This window comes from Mycena indigotica, assembly GCF_014461135.1.
Source record: "Mycena indigotica strain 171206Taipei chromosome Unknown Mind.scaff0001, whole genome shotgun sequence".
NCBI lineage: Eukaryota > Fungi > Basidiomycota > Agaricomycetes > Agaricales > Mycenaceae > Mycena > Mycena indigotica.
Genome location: NW_023503000.1, coordinates 2,004,339 through 2,025,501, shown reverse-complemented (window position 1 = coordinate 2,025,501; position 21,163 = coordinate 2,004,339). Strand labels below are relative to the sequence as shown.

General features: G+C 50.7%; 10 protein-coding genes across 10 annotated transcripts; 6 read left to right on the top strand and 4 right to left on the bottom strand.

Annotated features, from left to right (window-relative positions):
• Position 1: 1 nt before the first annotated feature.
• Positions 2-2,072, bottom strand: MIND_00051600 (uncharacterized protein; the record flags this gene model as incomplete). Its single annotated transcript, XM_037357483.1, has 6 exons — positions 1,940-2,072; positions 1,699-1,886; positions 571-1,652; positions 375-517; positions 252-322; positions 2-202 (listed from the first exon to the last, which is right to left on the bottom strand). The coding sequence occupies exons 1-6, from the start codon at positions 2,016-2,018 to the stop codon at positions 2-4; spliced, it is 1,764 nt and encodes a 587-aa protein (XP_037225393.1). The 5' UTR covers positions 2,019-2,072.
• A 39-nt stretch (positions 2,073-2,111) lies between these two features.
• Positions 2,112-3,946, top strand: MIND_00051500 (UDP-3-O-[3-hydroxymyristoyl] glucosamine N-acyltransferase; the record flags this gene model as incomplete). Its single annotated transcript, XM_037357482.1, has 8 exons — positions 2,112-2,197; positions 2,245-2,363; positions 2,411-2,867; positions 2,920-3,095; positions 3,146-3,396; positions 3,449-3,669; positions 3,724-3,827; positions 3,876-3,946. The coding sequence occupies exons 1-8, from the start codon at positions 2,130-2,132 to the stop codon at positions 3,944-3,946; spliced, it is 1,467 nt and encodes a 488-aa protein (XP_037225392.1). The 5' UTR covers positions 2,112-2,129.
• Positions 3,947-3,984: 38 nt separating this feature from the next.
• On the bottom strand, positions 3,985-7,664 carry MIND_00051400 (Eukaryotic translation initiation factor 3 subunit C; the record flags this gene model as incomplete). Its single annotated transcript, XM_037357481.1, has 10 exons — positions 3,985-4,055; positions 4,105-4,502; positions 4,555-5,339; positions 5,392-5,910; positions 5,959-6,171; positions 6,217-6,452; positions 6,504-6,844; positions 7,039-7,501; positions 7,549-7,612; positions 7,662-7,664. 10 exons carry the CDS (start codon positions 7,662-7,664, stop codon positions 3,985-3,987), a joined length of 3,093 nt encoding a protein of 1,030 aa, XP_037225391.1.
• Positions 7,665-8,134: 470 nt separating this feature from the next.
• MIND_00051300 (uncharacterized protein) lies at positions 8,135-10,195 on the top strand (the record flags this gene model as incomplete). Its single annotated transcript, XM_037357480.1, has 3 exons — positions 8,135-8,281; positions 8,334-8,825; positions 8,879-10,195. The coding sequence occupies 3 exons, from the start codon at positions 8,135-8,137 to the stop codon at positions 10,193-10,195; spliced, it is 1,956 nt and encodes a 651-aa protein (XP_037225390.1).
• Positions 10,196-10,288: 93 nt separating this feature from the next.
• MIND_00051200 (uncharacterized protein) lies at positions 10,289-11,224 on the top strand (the record flags this gene model as incomplete). The annotated part of the gene is made up of 1 exon (XM_037357479.1): positions 10,289-11,224. The coding sequence occupies one exon, from the start codon at positions 10,289-10,291 to the stop codon at positions 11,222-11,224; it is 936 nt and encodes a 311-aa protein (XP_037225389.1).
• An 81-nt stretch (positions 11,225-11,305) lies between these two features.
• Positions 11,306-13,287, top strand: MIND_00051100 (Cytochrome-450 hydroxylase; the record flags this gene model as incomplete). The annotated part of the gene is made up of 8 exons (XM_037357478.1): positions 11,306-11,460; positions 11,505-11,917; positions 11,968-12,113; positions 12,164-12,311; positions 12,363-12,858; positions 12,909-12,996; positions 13,044-13,150; positions 13,200-13,287. The coding sequence occupies 8 exons, from the start codon at positions 11,306-11,308 to the stop codon at positions 13,285-13,287; spliced, it is 1,641 nt and encodes a 546-aa protein (XP_037225388.1).
• A 1,233-nt stretch (positions 13,288-14,520) lies between these two features.
• Positions 14,521-15,348, bottom strand: MIND_00051000 (S5 DRBM domain-containing protein; the record flags this gene model as incomplete). The annotated part of the gene is made up of 2 exons (XM_037357477.1): positions 14,521-14,640; positions 14,692-15,348. 2 exons carry the CDS (start codon positions 15,346-15,348, stop codon positions 14,521-14,523), a joined length of 777 nt encoding a protein of 258 aa, XP_037225387.1.
• A 214-nt stretch (positions 15,349-15,562) lies between these two features.
• MIND_00050900 (Smr domain-containing protein) lies at positions 15,563-19,003 on the top strand (the record flags this gene model as incomplete). The annotated part of the gene is made up of 13 exons (XM_037357476.1): positions 15,563-16,238; positions 16,289-16,457; positions 16,743-17,103; positions 17,154-17,164; positions 17,214-17,392; positions 17,447-17,455; positions 17,502-17,631; positions 17,682-18,024; positions 18,078-18,174; positions 18,223-18,318; positions 18,365-18,457; positions 18,506-18,707; positions 18,755-19,003. The coding sequence occupies exons 1-13, from the start codon at positions 15,727-15,729 to the stop codon at positions 19,001-19,003; spliced, it is 2,451 nt and encodes an 816-aa protein (XP_037225386.1). The 5' UTR covers positions 15,563-15,726.
• Positions 19,004-19,098: 95 nt separating this feature from the next.
• MIND_00050800 (uncharacterized protein) lies at positions 19,099-19,995 on the top strand (the record flags this gene model as incomplete). The annotated part of the gene is made up of 3 exons (XM_037357475.1): positions 19,099-19,314; positions 19,368-19,913; positions 19,969-19,995. Exons 1-3 carry the CDS (start codon positions 19,108-19,110, stop codon positions 19,993-19,995), a joined length of 780 nt encoding a protein of 259 aa, XP_037225385.1. The 5' UTR covers positions 19,099-19,107.
• Positions 19,996-20,073: 78 nt separating this feature from the next.
• Positions 20,074-20,994, bottom strand: MIND_00050700 (uncharacterized protein; the record flags this gene model as incomplete). Its single annotated transcript, XM_037357474.1, has 3 exons — positions 20,794-20,994; positions 20,618-20,749; positions 20,074-20,574 (listed from the first exon to the last, which is right to left on the bottom strand). The coding sequence occupies exons 1-3, from the start codon at positions 20,965-20,967 to the stop codon at positions 20,074-20,076; spliced, it is 807 nt and encodes a 268-aa protein (XP_037225384.1). The 5' UTR covers positions 20,968-20,994.
• Between the last annotated feature and the right edge of the window lie 169 nt (positions 20,995-21,163).

The following is a 21,163-nucleotide window of genomic DNA, read 5'->3' as shown; positions in this document are numbered from 1 at the left end:
ATCATTTTGTATACAAGAAATTCTCCATTTCTGGCTGTCTGCTGCTTCGATTGAGCATGGAGAGTGGTGGTCGAGTCACACGTGTTACAACGGTTCGAGGCTTGCCTTCCATGGGTATGGCTGTGTAGGTTTCCAGTTCGCTGACGAGTTCGGCATTTTCCGATTTGGCGGATTGGAGGTCAATATCAGCAAGTGCGAGTTTCTGGCAAGGATTGAGCTTTAGAGCAGTAGAACTAACTCCGGCTTCTCACATGTTTTGTTTCCGCCAGCTCTCTGCGGACTCGGTCCAGGTAAAATATCTTCTGTGCAGGGTTATTATGGCCTATTGAGTTAACTAAGCGTATATCCTCCAGACGCTGGAAAAAGGAACGCACTAAGGATTTCGGCGTTGAATTTACTTAGCTTTTCGGCTTCCCCTTCTGCGAGTTCCTTTCGAGCGATCAAGGACTTGACCTCGTCAGAGAGACTGTAATAGGCCGCCTGGAACTGCTCTGATTCAGCGACGGCAGAGGTTAATCTGGGGGGGGGGGGAATATCAACAAACGACTCTACTGAATGTGAAGGACCGACGATTGAATTTCGCTCCGCAGTCCCTCTTCGGTCATCCTCCCTTTCCTGACCGTCTCTGTGAGCTGCTGGATCGTTCGTCTGTCGCCCAGGGACATCGTTTCAGCGCGTTCCACGATAGCACGCGCTTTATTCTCAATCTCAGCATTCTTCACAAGTTGCTGAGCCGCGGCTTCCTGCTCCATTTGCAGCGCCTCTCGAGCCTGCTTGGCCTCGTCTCGTAGAGTCTTTGATAAACTCTCTCCCCTCTTGAGTTCAGCATCGGCAAGTTTATACCCAAGAACAGCCTCTTCGCTCAGCAGACGATATGCGTCCGCCAACAATGATGTTGAGGCTTGATATAGTCGATTATTGGAAAGGGCAGTGTGGAACTGCTCTTCCACAATAGATGTTATCGAGTCTCGCAGAGGATCCAACAAAGGTTCTGGTAGCGTGAGTGACGGCTCAAGTTGACGATGGAAGAGGCACTCGTCCTCGAGATCTGAAACTTGCCGAGAAAGGAATGCATTTTCGTCTTGCTTCTGTCGAATGAGCTCTGCGAGCTCTGTAATCTGGTCTTGCGAATTGGCCAGCCTGCGTCCCAGCCGCCAGTTTCGCAGTTGCAATAACCCGTTCTCGTGCCGAAGCCTGTCGTGCAAAGTTTTGGGCAAGCTGGTAGAGTCGAGATGCGCGTATTCTGTGGCTACCCGGGCAAGAAGGTCTTGGTATTGCTCCAGTTGGGTCAATAACGTGGATTCCGTGAGTTGGAGTGTCCAAAGTTGGCTTTGGAAAGAGTCGCGGTCTGATTCCATTGAAGATCGCATTAGACTCAACTCTGTCTCCGCCGCTTCGCGCCTCTTCTTCTCCAAAGCCACCGATTGCTCCAGCTCTGAAATGGTCCGGTCCTTCCCTCTCGTTTCCTCCTTAAGTGCTTTCTTGAGATCTACTGAGGTCTCCGTTGTCTTAAGTTTGACACGGAGTTCTCTTAACTGGGCCTGGTCGGTTGTTGCGCTCTTTTTGAGGTCCTGAACACGGGTTTCAAGAAGTGTTGCCTGCTTTTGGGAGCGTGCAAGCTCTTGCTTTAGTCGCTCAACTTCGGCTCGATGCTATCTTGTCTTCAGTTGCATTCAGCAACTGAGTGAGAACACTCACCGCCTTCTTTCCCTCGTTGTGTATCCGCTCTAAGTCGTCAACCCTCCGTTGTAAAGTTGCGTATCGGTCACCGGTTGGTTGTGGCGCTGGCGGCAAGCTGGCTTCCCCTTCTTCTCCTTCTAGTTGATCCCGGAAACGCTCCGCCTTCTCCAGAAATGCTCCACGCTTGTAGTTGGTGAGCTGAGATTCTATATCCAAATGAGAAAGCCTGGGGTGGCATTGTAGTTGAACGAGAGCAAACCTTGGTTCAGATTGTACGAGTTTGGCCCCGGCACATCAGAGGGGGCTTGTGGCTGAAATCGCGGTCCCTTGGAGAACATTTCCTGTAATCCAAATGCGGATTCGGGTAACGGAGGAGACGGAACGCGAGTGGTGGGTGAAGGTTGATTTTCGTGACAGGTCACAGGACCGCGGCAAATAGCGAGTCATCTATGGACATCCAACTCGAGCTGGTGCCTGCAGAGTTCCTTGCGATTGTCCTTTGCGGCTTCGGCAACGAGTACGCGTCCTTATACATGCTCTTCATTTTTCTTGATGAGATGGTAGACTTGTTCCGCTCACAAGCGATCATGGCGACGAGCCATCCTTGAAATCTTTACTCCCCCTGGCCAATGTACCCATCATAGACTACTGCTTAAGGTGGCTGGAGGAGTCGGGGATCAGAGGCAAGCAATGCTCGGCCTAGTCGCCAAGTTGTTAACTTCTGAAGCAGATGTGCTTGTAATCTGTCCCGCAATTCATCGACCCGCGATCTCTCATCATATCCACTCTCACCCACACTCTTCTGTGCGAATCGACATCCAGTCTTACGAAGAGACTGCCGAAACCGGAGTCGGAACATGCACTCTTCTTCGCCACTTTTCCAGCCGGATCGCGAGAGACTTTGTACTGCTGCCTTGCGATTTTATTCCACCGCCATCGCTTCCTTTGTCGACCCTCCTCAACAAGTTCCGCACCGACACCGCTTCGGATGGGTCGATTGCTACTACCTGCTGGTTTACACCCCCAAAGTCAGAAAAAAACACTACACCCGATGAATGGGGCCACCATGCCCCAACTGCGTCAATCGTTTGGGACAAACCGTCTGGGACTCTACTTTATATAGATACTCCAGACGAGCAAGACCAAAACTCGGACGAGCTGGAACTCTCCATGTCGATGCTCTCCCGGTATAATTTGATTTGCATATTATCTTATGGTGTGGCTTATGCCAGCCCACAGGTATCCCAAAACCTCATTGTCGTCCAACCTCCAAGACTCGCATGTCTATGTCTGCAAGCGCTCTGTTCTCGATCTCCTCAACGAGAAACGTCATTTTGACTCATTCCGCGAGGAATTCCTGCCTTGGCTGTGTAAAGTGCAGTACCAGCGCACCAAGAGACAGAAATACCAATCTGGTTTGCTGCTTTCCCTCGAATTTCCGCACGTCGTTGACGCGATGATATAGCACTAAACTCCTCAACAAACACATCACAGAGTGTTGCGCTCAAGCACTCGACGTTGTTATCGACAACGCAGTTGAACCCAGCAAGCCATTTGCCCAGGAATAAAAGCACTGCGACTTCTGCCCCTCAATCTCCAATAACTTCCGAATCCTCGCATGAGATTACGCCCAGTCTCAGGGTCGGGATCCACTTGGTATCTGATGTTGCAGCGCGAGTGAACAACATCCACACCTTCATGGAAATGAATCGCCGCGTCAGTCGTCTTTTCTCGTTCTCATGACCAAACCTCATCTCAATGAGCTCAGTTGCTGGAAAAGGCTTCCTTTGTGTTGCCAACAGATCCAACAGACCGTGCACTGATTGACCAGAAAGCCCAGATATCGACCGACACCATCGTTGGTGATTCGACCAAGATTGACGAGCGCGCCAATGTCAAGAAATCGGTCATCGGTCGCCATTGCTCAATAGGAAAAATGGCCAAGATCGTTGGTTGCGTTCTTTTCGATCATTGCGTTGTCGAGGACGGGTATGTGTTGTCCTTGGTCTTTTTTTTTGCTTCAAGTCGCTTGACATTCGTCAGGGCCAAGTTAGAAGGCTGCATTCTGGGCAAAAACACCAAGGTCGGTGCAAAGGCCGAGCTTGTCCGTTGTATCACCCAGCCCGGCTACGAAGTCGATCCAGGTGGTATGTCATTTGTGCTTGTCTACTAGTTTTGGGCTCAATTTAGCACAGAATCGGTTAAAAACGAGAAGCTGGAGGTTTCCGATTGGACTGCAGGCGGCGGGTTCGAAGAAAGCGATTAGATACACCATAGAATGGACAAGTACAAATAGCAAATTTTCTAGCCTGTCCTTGACGGCATTTCATTTCCAAGGCCTTGTGCGAAGCGAGTACCTCTCCCTCTTGCACCACCTGAAGAGATCAGTCAGCAAACATTGTTCATAAGAGAGTAAGCACTGACCCCTTGTCCCTCTTGTCCGTTCTCCACGACCACGTCTTTCTTGAGTCTGTTCCCGTTTCTCGCCCTTATTTCCGTCCGCACGGTCATTCCACCCGCCAACACCACCCATTTTGATGTCGAGTGCTTTTTCGTTTTGCTCGGCCATGGCACCAACCTTGTCCGCTATCGTCTGAGCCAACTGCTGCGTGCGAGAAAGGTCGATACGGTGGAATACAACAACACCAGTCGACTGGTCAAGCGAGGCAGACAACTCCTCGTTCCAGATCATCTTGGAGACAACCGAAGTCACCGCACGCAATGGTAGCGAGAATGTCCTCGACAGCAGCGAGAGCGAGAGGGTGCTGTAATGAGGGGCATAGGTGAAGAGATACGTCCGCAGCCCTTGCTCTTGGATGCGTCTGTGAATATACTTTAGCAGAGATCTAGCTTTGGTTCACGCATTTTTCATACTTGGCAAGCATTTCCTTGACTGTCGCGGCCTCAGGCATCAGACTCCATATTTTGATGCTCTGGATGAGATCGCGGCAATGTTCCCAATCGCCATCCTGGAGTGCCTTACTCGCTTGCATTATATGATCCCTTGTGCTTTCTGGAGGGCCGGTAAAGACTTGACGGTCTGCAAAATCGAGTAGCCGACGGAAGGGCTTGGAGATGGCTTTCCGTTTGAGCTCCTCCGAGTCAATGCTCGCCAGTAACGGTATCTCGACCAGCATACTCGAAACTAAGAATGCGGCTTCAAGCAGCTCGGTGTTGATATGCATGTGGAAGGGGAGTTGCCGCTGTTTCTCGGCTTTTTCTTGCTCAGGAGTCAACACTTGATACCGCGTAGCATGCACGCCTTGGGCCAGTAATTCTTTGACTCTTTGGGTCGTAAAGATCTCCTGCAATGTCGCTTGAGCTTCCTTAATTAAGCCGCATCGGAAGGCACAAAGGCCGAGTTGAACAACGGTCCTGTTATAGAGGATTTGAGTAGCAACATCGGCCGAGTGGATCGACTCCTGCAAATGCGACATCAACAGCATGTCCCGTGCCGTGTGAAAGTCATTGTGGAGTGCGTGGTGGTAGATGTGACTGAGCATGGCTCTCGTGCGGAGAAGGGAATTGCCAAATTTGTACAAGTAGACGCAGAGAGCGTGAATTAGGCTGGAGGTCGTGCCTAGACTCGTGAGACTCATAGCGGGCTTCAACTGTGACGTTTCCGCCGTTGTTTCGAGAGCTTGAACAACAGCGTCTGGCTACAAGAGGAGTTGATTAGCCTTTCGACGTGGAATGACTGGAACCAAATACCTTGGAGTAAATGTGCTCTAGCCGCCGCATCACAACTCTGCTCAAAGGATCGTCTTGCTTCGTCCGCTCGTAAAATGCCTGCGCGCGGGAGATAGTGCAATAGAGAACCTGCTCGTCCTTTAGTCGGTCGATATATTCCGTGCCGTGTGGGTCAATGTTTTGCAAACTCTTGGTGAACTCGTCGTCCAACCTGTCCACGAAACTGATGATGCTGCCCCGGATACGAACAATTCCCCCTTGCTCCTCAGGATCTTCAGGGAAGCGTTCTTTCAACTCATCGTAGTCTTCTGTGATCTCTTGAACAGAATAGGCAGGATTCGAAGTGACAATGGTTATCAGTTGGTCCACCTCCTTCTGAGCAGAAAGCCAGAGATCAATAGACATATGAGACGCGACGGAAGAGTTGTAGTCAAAGCGGGAGGATACGAGCGCAAGCAGCACTCGCAGACGTTGATAAGGCGTGACAGCAACCTCTAACAGTTTCTCCAGTATGCGTATTTGTTCAGCCCGGTCGGTGTTCTAAGCTGGGGAGTCAATCAGAGGACAAGAGCCGTGAAAACAACATACCTTTTTACCTCGCGCCTCTTGTACGGCTTGTAGAGTTTTGAGGATGACATCTGCAGAGTACTGCAACGCTCGACCGCCTCGGCCCACATTCTGGAATTCGGGGCCATCACCTTCGTCGACAGTCGTAGTTCGCACGGTAGCGCCAGGAGCAGGTACAGCGGGAGCATGTTGTGCTACCAAGGCATTATATTCCGACTGGAAGGCTTCTGGGTCCTACACATAGATCAGTAAGCAATTTCGGTGAGGATATCGACCAACAGCATTGAACTTGTTGACATCTGTCTCGTAGTCTCTGAGAGCCTTTTTGATTTTTTGTTTCATCGCGGTGAGCGCTTTGGCGTTTGTTGCATTGGTTTTCTTCTTGGCCTCTTTTTCTTTCGCCAGAGATGTATTCACTGATTCTTCCAGACTACCCAGAGTGCGAAGGAAGAAGGGGGGAATGGGTTCTGCGACATTGCTTTGGCGTTGGATCATGCGAACAAGCTTGTCAAATTCTACGCTCATTGTTGAGGGCAATGCTCGATAAAGTAGCTCAAATAGCGCACCGTTAGATATTGCTACCCAGTCGTTGATTTTGAGGGCGTTGTCCATAACTTTTCCTGTAGCCTCCATCTCTGCCATGCGTTTTTCATGGGCACTTAAAATGCGAACTGGCTGGTCATCGTCGCTGTCTTCTCCATCATTCCCGTCGTCATCTGAAGAGTCGCTATCCGATGTGTCGCTGTCTGAAGACCCGCCAGCGCCAACCAAAAACCGATCCATGTTGTTTCGTGGGGCCGGTGCTTTAGCGGCAGCAGGGGAATCGTCAGAGCCGGATTCGTCGTCGGTTGAGGACATCTCCTCCTCTGCATCGCTCGAAGAATCAGAGTCAGAGTCGCCTGCATGTCTGAAAAAGCGGGACATGGTCGGTTCAAGAAATTTGTTCAAGGGGTGTGACTCGGGTGATGGCTGATAATTTACAGTACGAAGTCAAAGAAGGAACATGTGCATTTCATGGACTAGCATAACATATATACGACAACGAATGCATTTATTTCTGAGTCTTGTTAGCATCCGATTGAGAAGACAAAGAAAAAAAACCTTACGAGGATGATGCCTTCGAAGCGCGACTTGAACCAGGCCATAGTGTCGTCCTTCTTGACTCGGTGCTGGAAGCCAATGCGGGCTTTTTGTTGTCTTCTCTTGGCCACACGAGCCCCAGGACGACCCATGACAACGTAGAAGTCCATTCCAAAGATACCAATGCCAGGGTCATAACGAGCACCCAAGTCAATGTGTTCTTGGATACCGAAACCGAAGTTGCCAGTATCGGAGAAGTTGCGTCGACGCAGCTCGTATTCTTTGACCTTGAGACCACGCTCAAGAATTTCCTCTGCTTTCGGACCCCGGATCGTGACATGGACAGCGATTTTCTCGTTACGACGAATGCTGAAGGTACGGACGGTGTAACGAGCTTTGGACGTCACTGGCGTTTGGCCAGTAAGCTGCTCCAGCACCTTGGATGCCCGCGTAAGTCTGTCACCAGACTCGCCCACCGAGATGTCTGGTACTATCTCAATACCAAACAAGATGCACTTGACAATAACGCACTGATGACCAGCTTGTCGATCTTGAGGTCTTTCATGGGGTTCGTGGGCGTAGTCTTTTGGTCGGCCTGTCATATCTCAATTTTCGCGACAATAGGCCATGCGCGTCGAACTCACCATTTTGGTGTTTTGAGGGAAGAGATCAAGTCTACTATGCAGTCACACACGCTGTGACACTCGGCCATCAATAATCATTGATCGGCGACTTGCCTGGGTTCGGCATCCACACACACACACACACATGAAGACTCATATGATTTTAATAGACTTTATAGAGTTCAAGCTAAACAAGTCAGCTATAGTCCGCAAGATGAAATGCTTTGCATTATCGCCTGCATTGTAGCCTGGCCAACGCGCTCTATTTTATTTTTGATCATGTCGAGTATTTTTATTGGCAAGCTCTCTGCACTACTTAGATGCTCCGCAAATCGTTGTGAGGGAAATTCGTGGATGTGCCTATGCGCCAGAGTCAGAGTCAGAGTACTTGCTCCAAAAGGGCATAAGGGCTTATGTACGATCAGTGATCACAATTGCCACTCATTCCGCAACCACCAACAGAGCAGCAGCGTCTCTGACTCTCTGCTCGAACGATGTCGCTTCCTGCTGATGTCAAGCTCACTATCCACCGTCCGAGCGAGCCCCATGCCAAACAAGCGATGATAGTTCGGATGTCCACGGAAGTTCTCAATGCTCTCCAAGCCAATCCTCGAATGCAGTTTTCTTTTGGGCCAAAACCAGTACGTGTTTGTCCCTCTAGAATCATACCATAGATTCTAAATGTGTTCCAAGGGTATCATCATTGGCGACACCACCTTTCCTATGCGTGCTATGAAGGAGAACTCTCACCACGACCTTTACCTTCGGGCCCCATCTGCTGCGAAGCCACTGGCTCCTCTGAAACTATATGCAAACATCACCGGGAAATTCACCGTTGAACGTGATTTGAACACTGTTCAGAATGAAATTCGCTCCGCAACCCAGAACATGGAGAAGTCACGTTCAGAGCGAGCAACAATCATCCTCAACGCTCCGCCTCCAGATGTCACGCAAGCAAGTCGAAAGAAGAAGAATGGTCCTCCTAAAAAGCCCGTTCCTCGATCTTCTGTGCCAACTCGTGTCCCATCCCCTCTACCCCCACCATCCGTAACACCGCTACAACGGGTAGCGTTAATCAAAGCTCTTGCAAGCAAAGAACGGGGCAATGATGAGCTCTTTAATATGTTCTCTAGTGATGCCAGCCCGGCAATTCCGCGAAAAACCCTCCAAACACTTCTGGACCAAGTGAGTTGATCTTTTGGGACTCGTAGTACTTGAATGTCTCATCAAAATACCAGATAGCTGAGCAGCACACCCCGGCCAACTCTATCACTCTTTGGCGTCTCAAGCCCAGAATATGGACCGAGGTACGGCCGTATGAATGGCATGACTTACCAAAAGAGGTCACGGAGCACATTGCTCGAACTGCCCGATTTGCTTTTGGTAATCTCAACATCCCAGACACTGACCCAGTCTGGGTGCATGTGCGATTCCGCAACGGCGAAACCTCTACAATAACTGCGGTTTCTAAAGTTGATCCTCCAAAGCGGGGGTTGTCTTCTAAAGAGGCCAAGGAGAAGAAGATGAAGCCAAAAGCAAACCCGAAGGCCGAGATGATGATACGAGATCAGACAATGCCGGGTCCATCTACAACCCCAAAAGTCGAACAACGCATGCAGAAAGAGCCTGGTTCTGGTTTCAAAGCGTCGAAGACTGCTGGTGTCGACATTTCGCTCCCATCTTCCTCTATGCGACCAAAACCAGTTGATCCACGCCGAGAAGTCTCATCCACGAAGGCCGTTGAGGACAAGAAGGCAATTACACGAGTCAAAACAAAGGCGCCTGATGATGAAATCGAGGTGAAGGATTCGTTGAAACGTAAGAAGCCAATCGATGGTGCTAGTGCTCCGGCACAAGCCAAGCGTCGTAAAACGGAGCCTCCTCCCCCCATGCAACGAGATCTTTCTTTGCCCAAGAAACCCGATGTTTCCACTACAAGCAAACCAAGCAAAGCTGATTCATCTCTCGCCCGGCCCTCTCATAAATCCAAATACGAAAGTGCGACTGTCCCTCCTACCCGGCCTTCCTTACCTACCTCCCGACCACCTATAACTGCACCATCTACTTCAATTCGAAGTCAGTCTGAGTCGACGTCAACAAGTAAGGCAGGCTCGCATCGCTCAAGCCAGACAAGCCAGCCGAAACGACGAGATCGCCGTTCGCCCATATATACCTCTTCTGAAGATGAAGGAGAACCTCCTTCGCGGAAGGAGACCCCCCTTCCAACTCCACCGTCAACAACATCACACCGTCAACGTCCTCCACAGCCCATAAACAATCGGCCAGCTCTGTCAGCTACTCCTCGCACCGATCGAGACAGTCTTCGTGCGAGTTATAAAGCAACCTATCGAAAATATCTGTCGAGCTACCAACAGCTTTATGCACAACAGAGCAAACTGGAGAGTTTGAGAGATGGGCATTCGGACTCGGAGGTTGACATTGAGGTGTTGAGCGCCGAAGAGACTATGAGGCTCAAGGCAGACTTCAACCGTTGGGAGAAAGAGCTGGTCAATATTCGCAGTATGTTTGAGCGAGGTAGCTCCAAATCAGATTGAACCTCTTGAACTGTATCGCCGTCACGTTTTTGTAGCCTTAGTGTAAACTTGTTTTTGGCATCGTAATGACAGGTAGCCAACTTGATCTTGACTATGCTCGCTCTCTCTGCCCCACCAGCGATTACCGACACTATCGAAGAACCCATCTATCCATCTGTCCCTGAAGGACCCATTCTGCGAGCCAGTCAAATTGCTCAGACTATACCGTCATTTTCCCAACCAACTAGCCCGACAACATTCACTCAAAAGGAGCTTGCATTCATCATTACTACTGCGCTGTTTGGACTCGTCGTGCTTCTACTGGTTATTGGCTCCGGCTGTTGGATTTGGCGGCGTCGACGCAACCGACCACGGTTTGCGTTTGGCGAGGCGAGAGACTTTGACGACTCGTCTTGGGGTACAATCAAACATCTGGAAGCCACACCGCAACAACAGGAACCAACCTCGCCAGATCTCAAGTACTCGCTATCTTTAACTCTCGACCAGTCCAGTCCAGCAAGCACTGAGTTGTCCAACATCATGAAACAATTCGAGCAAAGACTTCAGCGTGAAGAAATGGACATCGCTTGCGCACTCGATATCGCTTTTGGAGACGAGAGATGCTGCGCTCCGTTCTTTGCTGGCTGTGAGGAAGATGTGACTACTATGCTGGCGCTTCAAGCGGGAATGGAGAGTGTTGGAAAACGGGGTCATGTAGTTCGGAATCGCGCTCGGCAGGGATCAGATGCGTCAACATCAACTCAAGAGACAACGCTGACACTGGATGGTTTCCAATGCTCCAACAACTCGTCCGTTACCACGATGAGCACCATCCTGAGTGACGTTGATGAGTATGAAGAAGAGGAGGTTGTTGTGTATGAGGTGAAGAGGGCAAGGGCAGAGAGCATGGAAATGGAGAAGGGACGGCTGGTTTCTTGGGCACCGGTGACCCTGTTGGTGACTGGCGCTAGCTCAACGACGCTCGAGACAACGCCAAGTGTGGTGGAAGATTTGATCGACGCGTTTCCAGCGGTGCCACGTGCCATGTGACGGTGACCGATCGCGCTTTAACAATAGACCTTGTCCTCGTCTCATATATCCAATGCCGCAACGTTTCGGACCACATCCCTCATGCTCCTGCTCCTCTTTGCCCTCTCCCCACTTGCGGCTCTCATCCTATTCGTGCTTTACCGCCTGATTATTGCCCGATTTTTTAATGTGCTGAACCAGCTGCGGGGGCCGCCTGTCTCGCAATGGTTTGGGAATCATCTTGAGCATGTTTTGAAGTGGGTTGCTGTTTTCCTCCTGAATCGCAGCTCATGGTATGCAGTCCCTCCGTAACACCAAGAGTCTACGAGCTCTTCATTCAGCGATATGGACGAGCTGTCAAAATACGAGGATTTTTTCCTTGGGACGAGCGTGTTCTTATCCTCGACCCTGTTGCCCTCTCCCACATAATGAAAGACACGACCACCTATGAGAAACCCTGGGAGTCACGGACTCTCATCACGAGCATCATTGGCTGTGGAATGCTCTCTGCCGAGGGTCAAATGCACCGGCGCCAACGTCGCGTCGCTATGCCTGCCTTTTCTGGACAAAACATGCAAACTCTCGTCGACATCGTCTTCAAAAAGGGAGTGCAGCTCAAAGACGTCTGGGAAAATATGACCTCGGGGGGCGAAGCCAAAATCGATGTTTGCCAGTTCCTCAGTCGCGCGACGTTTGACATCATTGGCCTCGCAGGTGATTCACCCGGCTTTCTTCGCTTCTCCCGCGTTGATTCAGTGTTTTAGGGTTCGATTACACCTTTAATGCTATTCACGACGAAACGAACGAACTATTCCTCGCTTACAGAAACGCCTTCGAGGTCTTTATCTCGCAAGGTGGTCCATTTCGCACCCTACTTTCAATTTACTTGCCCTCAATCAATAAACTTTTCGTGAGTTACTTTCGAGTGACATGCTGTATCTCAAATGCGACTCTTTGTAGGCGGACGAAACGGTTCGAACAGTACAGCGATCACAACGAGTGATCAGACGCGTAGCCGGGCGGCTTATCCAGGAAAAGAAGCAGAAGATAGAGGCCGGGGAGCTAAGTGGCGATCCATATGATGGGAAAGACCTTTTAACCTTGCTGCGTTCGTTTTCTACTGTTCTCGCTGCCTTGCGTTGACTTTTCGGTTGCACAGTGAAATCCAATGCGTCTCATGAGGTTCCATTCGAGCAGAGACTCTCTGACGAAGATATACTGCATAATATCAACACATTCATGTTTGCGGGCTCGGATACTTCCAGCTTATCAATGACCTGGACGCTCTTATTGCTCGCTCAGAACCCCATTGTTCAAGCTCGGCTTCGAGATGAACTACTTTCGGTCGCAAGCCAGTTTCCGGCCTCTTTTTCCGACTTCTCCCCCGACCAAATTCAATCCCTTTACAATGTCGTCTCTGCACTCCCGTTACTGAATAATGTGACACGAGAGTCCTTGCGACTAATTCCTCCGCTGCATTCCACCCTGAGAGTGGCAACGCGGACGGACGAGATCCCAACACTTCATCCTATTCGAACGAACGATGGCCAGGACAAGCACAGTTTTACGATACCCAAGAACACAGTTGTCCACGTCTCATTAGAGTCCTTCAACCTTGACAAGAGTGTTTGGGGCGACGATGCCTGGGAGTTCAAGTAAGCTTTCTTTCTTCCTCTTTCACTGCAACTCATCCTCAACCTATCAGTCCTGATCGATGGGACAAGCTTCCTCAAGCTGTCCAAAGATATCCGTGGCATTATTCGAGCCTCCTCAGTTTTTCAGCTGGACCCCGAGTGGGCGCTTCGTCAGCTTCACGCCATTGTTTGCTCAATCTTGTCAGGCATGCCCTGGCCTCCGTTTCGCCCTCATTGAGATCAAGATATTTTATTACATCATGTTGACTAACTTTGTCTTCACGGAAGCGGACCAAATCACGAAACACAACGTGTGCGTTGAACTCCTCCCCCTTTTTTTCACGCGCTGAATCTATTTGCAGGGTTCTGACGCGACCTTATTTGAGTGGAAAGTTCAGGGCAGGCACACAGTGTCCTTTATTGGTTTCTCCATTCGTTCGATCGGTATGACCCTGACCATTATTCTTACATTCCCATTTGTGTGGCGAAGCCCTGATAATACGAAGTACAAAACGAGATACTGAGACAGAGAAGAGAGAAGGCTAGTGCCCTTCCTTCTTGCCTGCAAGACCCTTGCTCCATTCAATAAGAGTACTCTTGGCCCGTGCCAGTAGACGGGTGACGCGTTTGCGAGATGCCTTTTGTCCTGCCGATTGCTCACCCTGACGGTCGGGACTGAGATCAATGAATGAACGCGGGTCTGCAACTGGGGGAAAGGTGTTGATAGGCTGACTGAGAGCAGGACGATGTGTGAAAGAGTGGCCCAGCGCAGCTGGACTGCTATTGGATGGCGGCAACCCCATTCCTGTGACGGGCATCGAGAGGTTTGGACGGTGACGGGGCTTCTGGCGACCAGCAGTGGCAAGAGAGGGCGGTGGAATATTTTGGAAACGCAAAGAGCGCGACTGAGGAAGTGGCGGGGCGGTTTCAAGCGTGGGCGAAAGTGGTGTGGCCATGCTAGTCGCGCGGCGGAGAACACGGACTGGAGTGCCAGTGATTGGAGTCTCTCTCCGCGAAGTCACAACGGCAGCATTCATGAGAGCCTCGCCGGCCTGGGCGAGTTGCTCAAACTCGGGAGATGCTGCATTGCAGTTTGGCGACTCGGCATTCCAAGAAAAGTCGGAGTGGCGTTCATGACCCAATACTGGTTGTTGGTGTGGCGTAGATTTGGCCCAGCGACGGCGGAGAAAGTCACGAACAGCGTCGGTTTCCTCGACAGTGAAAAGGGGAGAACTTTGCATTCGTCGGACGGCAGGCATTCCAGGTGGGTTGGGAAAGTCAAACTCGCAGATAGAAGACACATCAGAGTCGGTTTCCGCATATGTTGCCTGGGGGGTGGAGCCAGCGCTGCTGGTACTATCCTGAGAATACATGGGTGGAAGTGGAAGAGGCCCAAGCGATTGAGGAAAAGGAGCAGGAGGAGACTCGATCAATGGCGAGGCTTGAGGGCTATGATAGTACGGTAACATCGTTGACTTGGTTGATTCTCGAACTTGAACACGGGAGGGGAAAATGCAAACAGCGTGTCGTCGAGTGCGAGTAGCCGGCGAGTTACGAACTGGGCGAGGAGGTTGCGCAAGCATTGTGGAAGGAGGGAAACGGAAGCAACCTGATCGAAACACGTGACGGCGTCGAAATGTTTTATTTTGTGGAGAGAAGAGAAAACACAACAACAAACTACAACTAATAGGCTGCTTTCTTCGCTGAAATCTGCAGATGGGCGCTGTATTCGTCGTAGGGCAGTTTCGAGACCGGAATTTCTCGCCACAGATCGGGGGTGAGGAAGGCGTAGGTCTTGGTAATCTATACTCCCAATAAGCGAATAGAAAAAAGGAACTCTAGCTCAGGACGTACTGCAGCGAAAGTTGCTTTTAAGAAGTTACCCATCGTAGCAGTTGAACCCTTGGCTTGTGTGTAGCAGTCTTCAACACCAGCAAGTTGGAGAAGACGCTTGGAAGCGGGGGCAGCCACGATACCAGTTCCCCGAGGGGCGGGAATAAGACGACACATGACAGAGCCAACCTTGCCTGACACTTTGGAAGGCACGGTATGGGGCTCACCAAGAGCAGCACCCCAATAACCACGACGGACGGGAATGACGGAAAGTTTAGCGAGGATGATGGCCCCACGAATGGCGGTGGCTACTTCTTTGGCGCATTTTACACCAAGACCGACGTGACCCTCGAAGTCACCAATGGCGACGAAAGCCTTGAAACGAGTACGCTGACCAGCCTGGGTCTGCTTTTGAACGGGCATAATCTTCATGACCTCGTCCTTGAGCTTGGGGAGGAAGAAATCGATGATCTGGTACTCCTTGACTGGTAGAGAAAAGAGGTAGATTTCCTCGATGGACTTGATTTTGCCATCCTTGACGAGACGACCGAGTTTGGTGACAGGCTGCCATTCTTTCTCTTCATCTTTGCGGCCTCCTCTACGGGGACCCCGGCGACCCCGACCACGTTCACCACGTCCGCGTCCAAATCCACCGCGACCACGTCCTGAATCGGCCATTGCTGTTGCTGTGACATCCAAAAGATAGCGACGAATCCACACCAAATCAGCGAGTTTGGAAAGAAAAAGGGTGGCAGAGGGGAAGGGGACATCTATAGTCAGCGTTTGGCGCGAGAAAGGGCTAGACGGCGTACGGGTTAGTGTCGAAAGTACGAGGAAGACGACAAGGAAAGCTGATGAAAATTTGCGATCAATTTTAGTCAGCACAACAGCGCTTGTACTCCACCACCACCTTTCCGAGACCACTGGCAGAACAACTACATGGCGAATTTTACGAAAAAACCCAATCTCTCTAGTATACGCCCCACGTATGTTTCCAGTAATTTCTGAACTTGTTTGGCTTACAAATAGATAGCAACGGCCGTCAAGCCGTTGGGGATGGGGCTGCCTTCACTTTCGACAACGAGCCAAGTGTCCTGGCTGTTTGCCAGCTCCAGGGCACCAGCGATATGTACTACTACTCGACTACCTTCTCTGGCGGTCCCGGGTGGCGCTTTTGACGTTCCTAAGCAGAAATGCCCTCCCGACCGAGGGTCGTCGGATTGTGTGACAGGCAATCCGGCGTCGTTCTTTCATTCCGCTCCCCGCCCCATTCCTCTCTCTCGAAAAGACACATCAACCCCCTCCTCCGACCTCTCTACCCCCCCACTAACTCCTGACAACGCAAGCCCACCCTCAATTTCAAATAAGCGCCAAAACGATGGTCTTGACTTTCTCATGACAGTCTTTCCGCATAATGGATTGACCGCGCTGCCCCATAGCCAGAGTGTCTCCATCTCTGCTCCCAATCTGGGTGCCGCCTTTGATGGCGTCGTACTCAGTCTTCCTGGAGCTCCCAAGACTCTTTATGTGGACGGCAAAAGCGCACACTCCATCAGCATCAGAGAAAGGTACTTATCCTTACATAACCCCATAGCCTTTCCACTTATCCTTGGCTTAGCATCGTCGCACTCCTTGATCTTGCCGATGAAAGTCTGGGTTGTTCTGCGCTTGTTATCGTCTTGGAGCGGTCTTCGCCTGCGCTTGGCAACATTCTCCATTCCCTCATGTATATTGGGGGGAGCGTTGTTACTAAGCCGCCGTTCAAAGTCGACCCCGCGTTTGTCCTGGTGGGACTCGAGATATAGGGTTCGCTCTTTACAAGTAAAGTACTGAATGGTTTTTGTGTCGATAATTTATGGGGCGTTTTGGAGTTTGATCTTGTTGTAACTTGTTGGTGCCACCCAACATGTCCCTCGTTTCTCTGCTCACAAGTCTTTTCAAATTCCTTTGCGGCGTAAGACCAATCTTTGAGGACTGCGGGCGCTAAGCATTGCAGTCTCCTAGTAGTCAACCTGAAGACACCGTTCGCTTCTTCCTGCTATATCACGTTTTGAAGCGAATCATGTTTTCAGCAACTCCAAACCAAACCACCACAACAACAGCAATACCAGCAAGCTCACAAGCCAGAACAACCACAGGCGGCGCCACAGGGAGCATGGCAACAACCTCCACCTACTGACCACCATAAACACAAGCCGCCAACACGTCCTCAATTCGACGCCAACCAAGCTAACCAACATGACCCCCATTACATGGCCCTCCGGGCTGACGCAAACAAAGAGGGGGACCAAATGGGGCGTTGCTTTTCGGAAAGCCGCCAGGCATACGAATCAGGCGACGGTGCTCGTGCTAAACAGCTCTCAAACGAGGGTAAAGCCCACCAGGCTAAAATGAAACAACTCAACGAGCAGGCGGCAAACTGGATATTTATTGGTAAGGAGCGAGTGTGCCTTCATGGGGTCATCTTCTGAAGATATTTCTAGAGAACAACAAGGTATGATGCTTTTCACTGGAATGGAATGTGATTGGTCGACATCGCATAGGACAGTGAACCCGGAGAAGTGGATCTACATGGACTTTACGTGCGCGAGGCTATAGAGCGCTCAGACCGGGCGATGGAAGACGCAAAGAGGAAAGGAGAAAGAGAGCTGAGGCTCATTGTCGGTAAAGGCTTACATTCACAGGGCCATGCCGCCAAACTGAAGCCAGCAATTGAAGACTTGTGCGTTGGATGTTTCCCTAAGATTTTTCTCTTCTAACCCTCACTACGCTCCAGGATGCAAAAGTTCGTTAGAACTGATACCTTCAAGTTTGTTCCTGACATCTTACAGACACCGATTGGCTGCTGAGCTGGACCCCCGCAACGCTGGGGTATTAATTGTTCAAATCGGAGGAAGCGGTGGTGGGGTTGGACCGGACGAGATTACGAGGCGGCTTGAGCGGGAGGACGAGGGCTGCATCGTGATGTAATTCTCTTAGGTTAATCGTCATGGCGTAACGGGGTGTGACAGTCTTTCTTCCAGGCGGCCATGATCCCGCTCACGCTCATTTTCCTTTCCTATACCGTTCTCGTCAACGCCGGGAGCGCAAATAAAGGCGATAATTGTACCACAAACGACAACAGACTCCAACAAGGCAGTTTTCAATTCTTTAGCGATTGCAACTCGGTCACATACTGCGCCGCCAATGGGACTTGCCTCCTCAAAGGTTGTCGGAAAGATGACTTCCCCTTTGGCTACAACCCCGGCTCCCATTTGCCGGACAAATGTCCAACTGGCCAATTCTGTCCCGACGAGGCCGATGCGTGCCAACCACTGCTTGCTGTCAATAGCCCATGTCAGCTTAATCGCGACGGTGCGTGAACCAAAGCTTGGTGCCATGGAGAACTTCTCTCACTCAACCTATAGATCAATGCGAAGCACCTTCCAATTCTAAAGACCTTCGCGATACCACAAACCGCGGGCGTAACTTCAATGGGGCGGTCTGCTTGAACAACATTTGCATGTACGTCCTTGGATTTCTAGGTTATCCTAGCTTCTTAATGCCGTATAGGTGGGCAAACAAAACAGCTGGTCAGACGTGCACTGTTGAAAACACGCCGTACATTGCTTACGGGGCTGCTGGTGAATTCATCGATATTGTCTCACGGTCAGTTTGTCTTGTCCCTCCCCTCTCGTTCTCATTGCAGGTTCAGAGGAGACTGTGTCATTGGATTTTACTGTGATACCTCTTCAAAACAATGCATGGCGGAGAAGGCATTTGGGGCTGCATGTTCTGCGGACAAGGAGTAGGTTTCTTTTATTCAACGAATTTCATAACCTAATTTGAATGATAGATGTGGCTCTTGGAATTGCCTAGGCAGTGGTACTTGTGGTATTGATACCTCACTGCCGAACCACGTCGGCACCTGGGTATATGCCGTGGTTGCCATCGGTATCGTTGGCGGTATTTTTGGAACTCTGTTTGGTCTCTTCTCTCTCCATCGTCGACAACGTGATGCCGAGCGAGAGAAACGAATGCAATATTGGCGCGAGCAGGTAAATCAAGCTTGGCTAGAAGCGCAGCATAACTGAAGGGTTGGCAGAATGCTTTCCACCAAAATCTTCTCCAAATGCGACAAGTAGCCTTGCCTGGAAATGGTAGCGAGAGTGTCCGCAGCACTATGTATAGTCGGGATGGGCTTCCTTTGGATGAAGCGCCAATTCTCCAACATACCGCACCAAAGGGGTCTGGACTGCGCAATTACATGGCCGACGATAGCTCCGAGTATGACGAAGGGATGATGATGCAGCCTACAACGACGACGAGGAGGGTAGACCCAGGTCGATTCTAGAGACAGACAGTATAGTAGCTACGCTAAACCTTTATACCACGGACGAATATTGTATTTAATATTCCATTTGATGGCATGACATCACCTCCTTCTTGCGTTCCTCCATGTCGGACGTTGCCCACCATTCACCTCGTTCACCTGACCACGAACAAGATCTCTCTGGGGCTCACCGCTGGTCTGACGAAGAAGCTGAAGTACAACACCTGGATCCATCGAGCAAAGGCAAAGCGCGGGAAACATATTCTAATGATCAACCACAAGAGTACCCACCCACCACGGATGACGAGACGGAGACGCGTCAAATAGAGGAGGTAATTTGTCTTCAGTCTGCTATTATCCTTCAAGAATTTAAGCAATAATCCAGAATCTACGACGTTGGGAACTAGCGGAACGGGCTAAGCGGAAGGCAGCTCGGGAGTCGGTCACGGCAGATGGGTCTGGGTCGTTGCTCTCAAATGCTGTTCGGCGAGCAAGCATATTATTCAGCGGTGGTGGTGGCAGGCCAAAACGAGCCAGCGATGACTTGGGTCGGGGGACTCACGCCGTCCTGAGTTCACAAGAAAACATTGATATTGTCCCTCTTGACGACATTGCGGCGACCCCGACACCATCTCCCACGCATTCTGAACCTTCAAATCCGTTCAGTGATGCTCATGCCGAATCACTAACTCCCGCCTCTACTTCTACTTCTACTCCTACTTCACCTCCCAAACGACCCGCTTTGCTGAGTGCTTCCTCGTCAATACGACGTCCTCCAAGCCCCAAACCTTTGGGCCTCCCTCCCCCACGTGCTCCACCGCCTTCATTAACGCCGCCTCCCGATCCAGAACCCGAGCCGAAAGAGAGTCGATGGTGGCATGAGTGGTTATGTGGACTGAGCGAAGGGCCTGACAGAGGCGGGAACAACCAGGTCTGGTTCATTTTGCTCCACTCCACATACTCGTGCTAATCTCAAATCTTCTCAGTCTGGACGCACAAATCCTTTCGAATGATTACGACTGCATGGACTCTTCTACTGTAACTAGACAACGTAACGGAATAATTCAACGCTGGTGATCTACGAATGGTGATTATTGCGTCTTTTCCTTTTGCCCAGGTTTCTTCTGCACGACGGGTGCTTTAGGGCTTGTAGCAAGAACACGCAGGCCAAAAAACGCGATCATCAGTGCAGCCGACAAAGTTCGGGCAGTATGAATTGTTGCTGCTTTTTGTGAGGTGAGCAAGGCTCGAAGAGGGAGAAACGCGGGGTGGGCAGTCAAAAGGCCATATACGCATGCGATAACTCCTCCAGCCCAAATATCCAGCGTGCTCCAAACCCCCCAGACTCCAATTCGGAGTGGGGGAGGCGTCGAAACCTGCCAATTCGAAGTCCATACTCCCAGCGTTCCGCCAAGAAGACCCCCACCAGAAGAGGCCGCAGCACCCAGAATGAAATGAAAAAGGGGTGATTCGGACAGTAGAGGGTTGAGATTTTTTGAAAGGTTGAGCAGCGAAACTGCTTGGAGAACGCTATTCGTGCGCAACAGTCCATCGAGTGGGAAAAGAAGCGCGTTTGCGTGAGCTGGGTCGGGCTGAAGATGTTGAGAAGGTGCAAAGATGTTTGATGGCACATACGATAGGGAGATAACTGAGGAGAGACGAAACCAACAAATGAACCGCGGCATAGTTGAGCCATGGTGCGAATGTGTACAGATGCGGTGGTGGAAGGGAGAGCAACATGTGGACTGCTAGCGACCCACCCCAGCACTAGGAGAATTGAATTTCAGGACGTGAATTCCCGAGACGCCCACCATAATGAGATAACCTATCAAATTGGCGCCAACAGAAAGTTGACTTTTTGACGCGCGGATTTGACTGTTAAAGACCAAGGATATTCTAGCAGCGTGTAATGTTGCTCCCCAGACATAGGGAAAGATACTACGGTGAACCGGTGTGCCTAAAAGAGCGAGAGCAGTGTGCAACATGGAGAAAGCGAGGTTTTGTGAGGCTGGATTTGTAACTGTCACTCAGCAGGGTCACGCTCCTGTTCGATTTCGGACCGGGACCACCAACGCGTATAACTTTGTGAGCATGTCGAGCTTCGGCCCTGTCTTGCCTTGCAAATAGAAGACTTTTTTTCTCTTGCCGCGCCGTCAATTATTACTCTTGCTGCTTTGCACG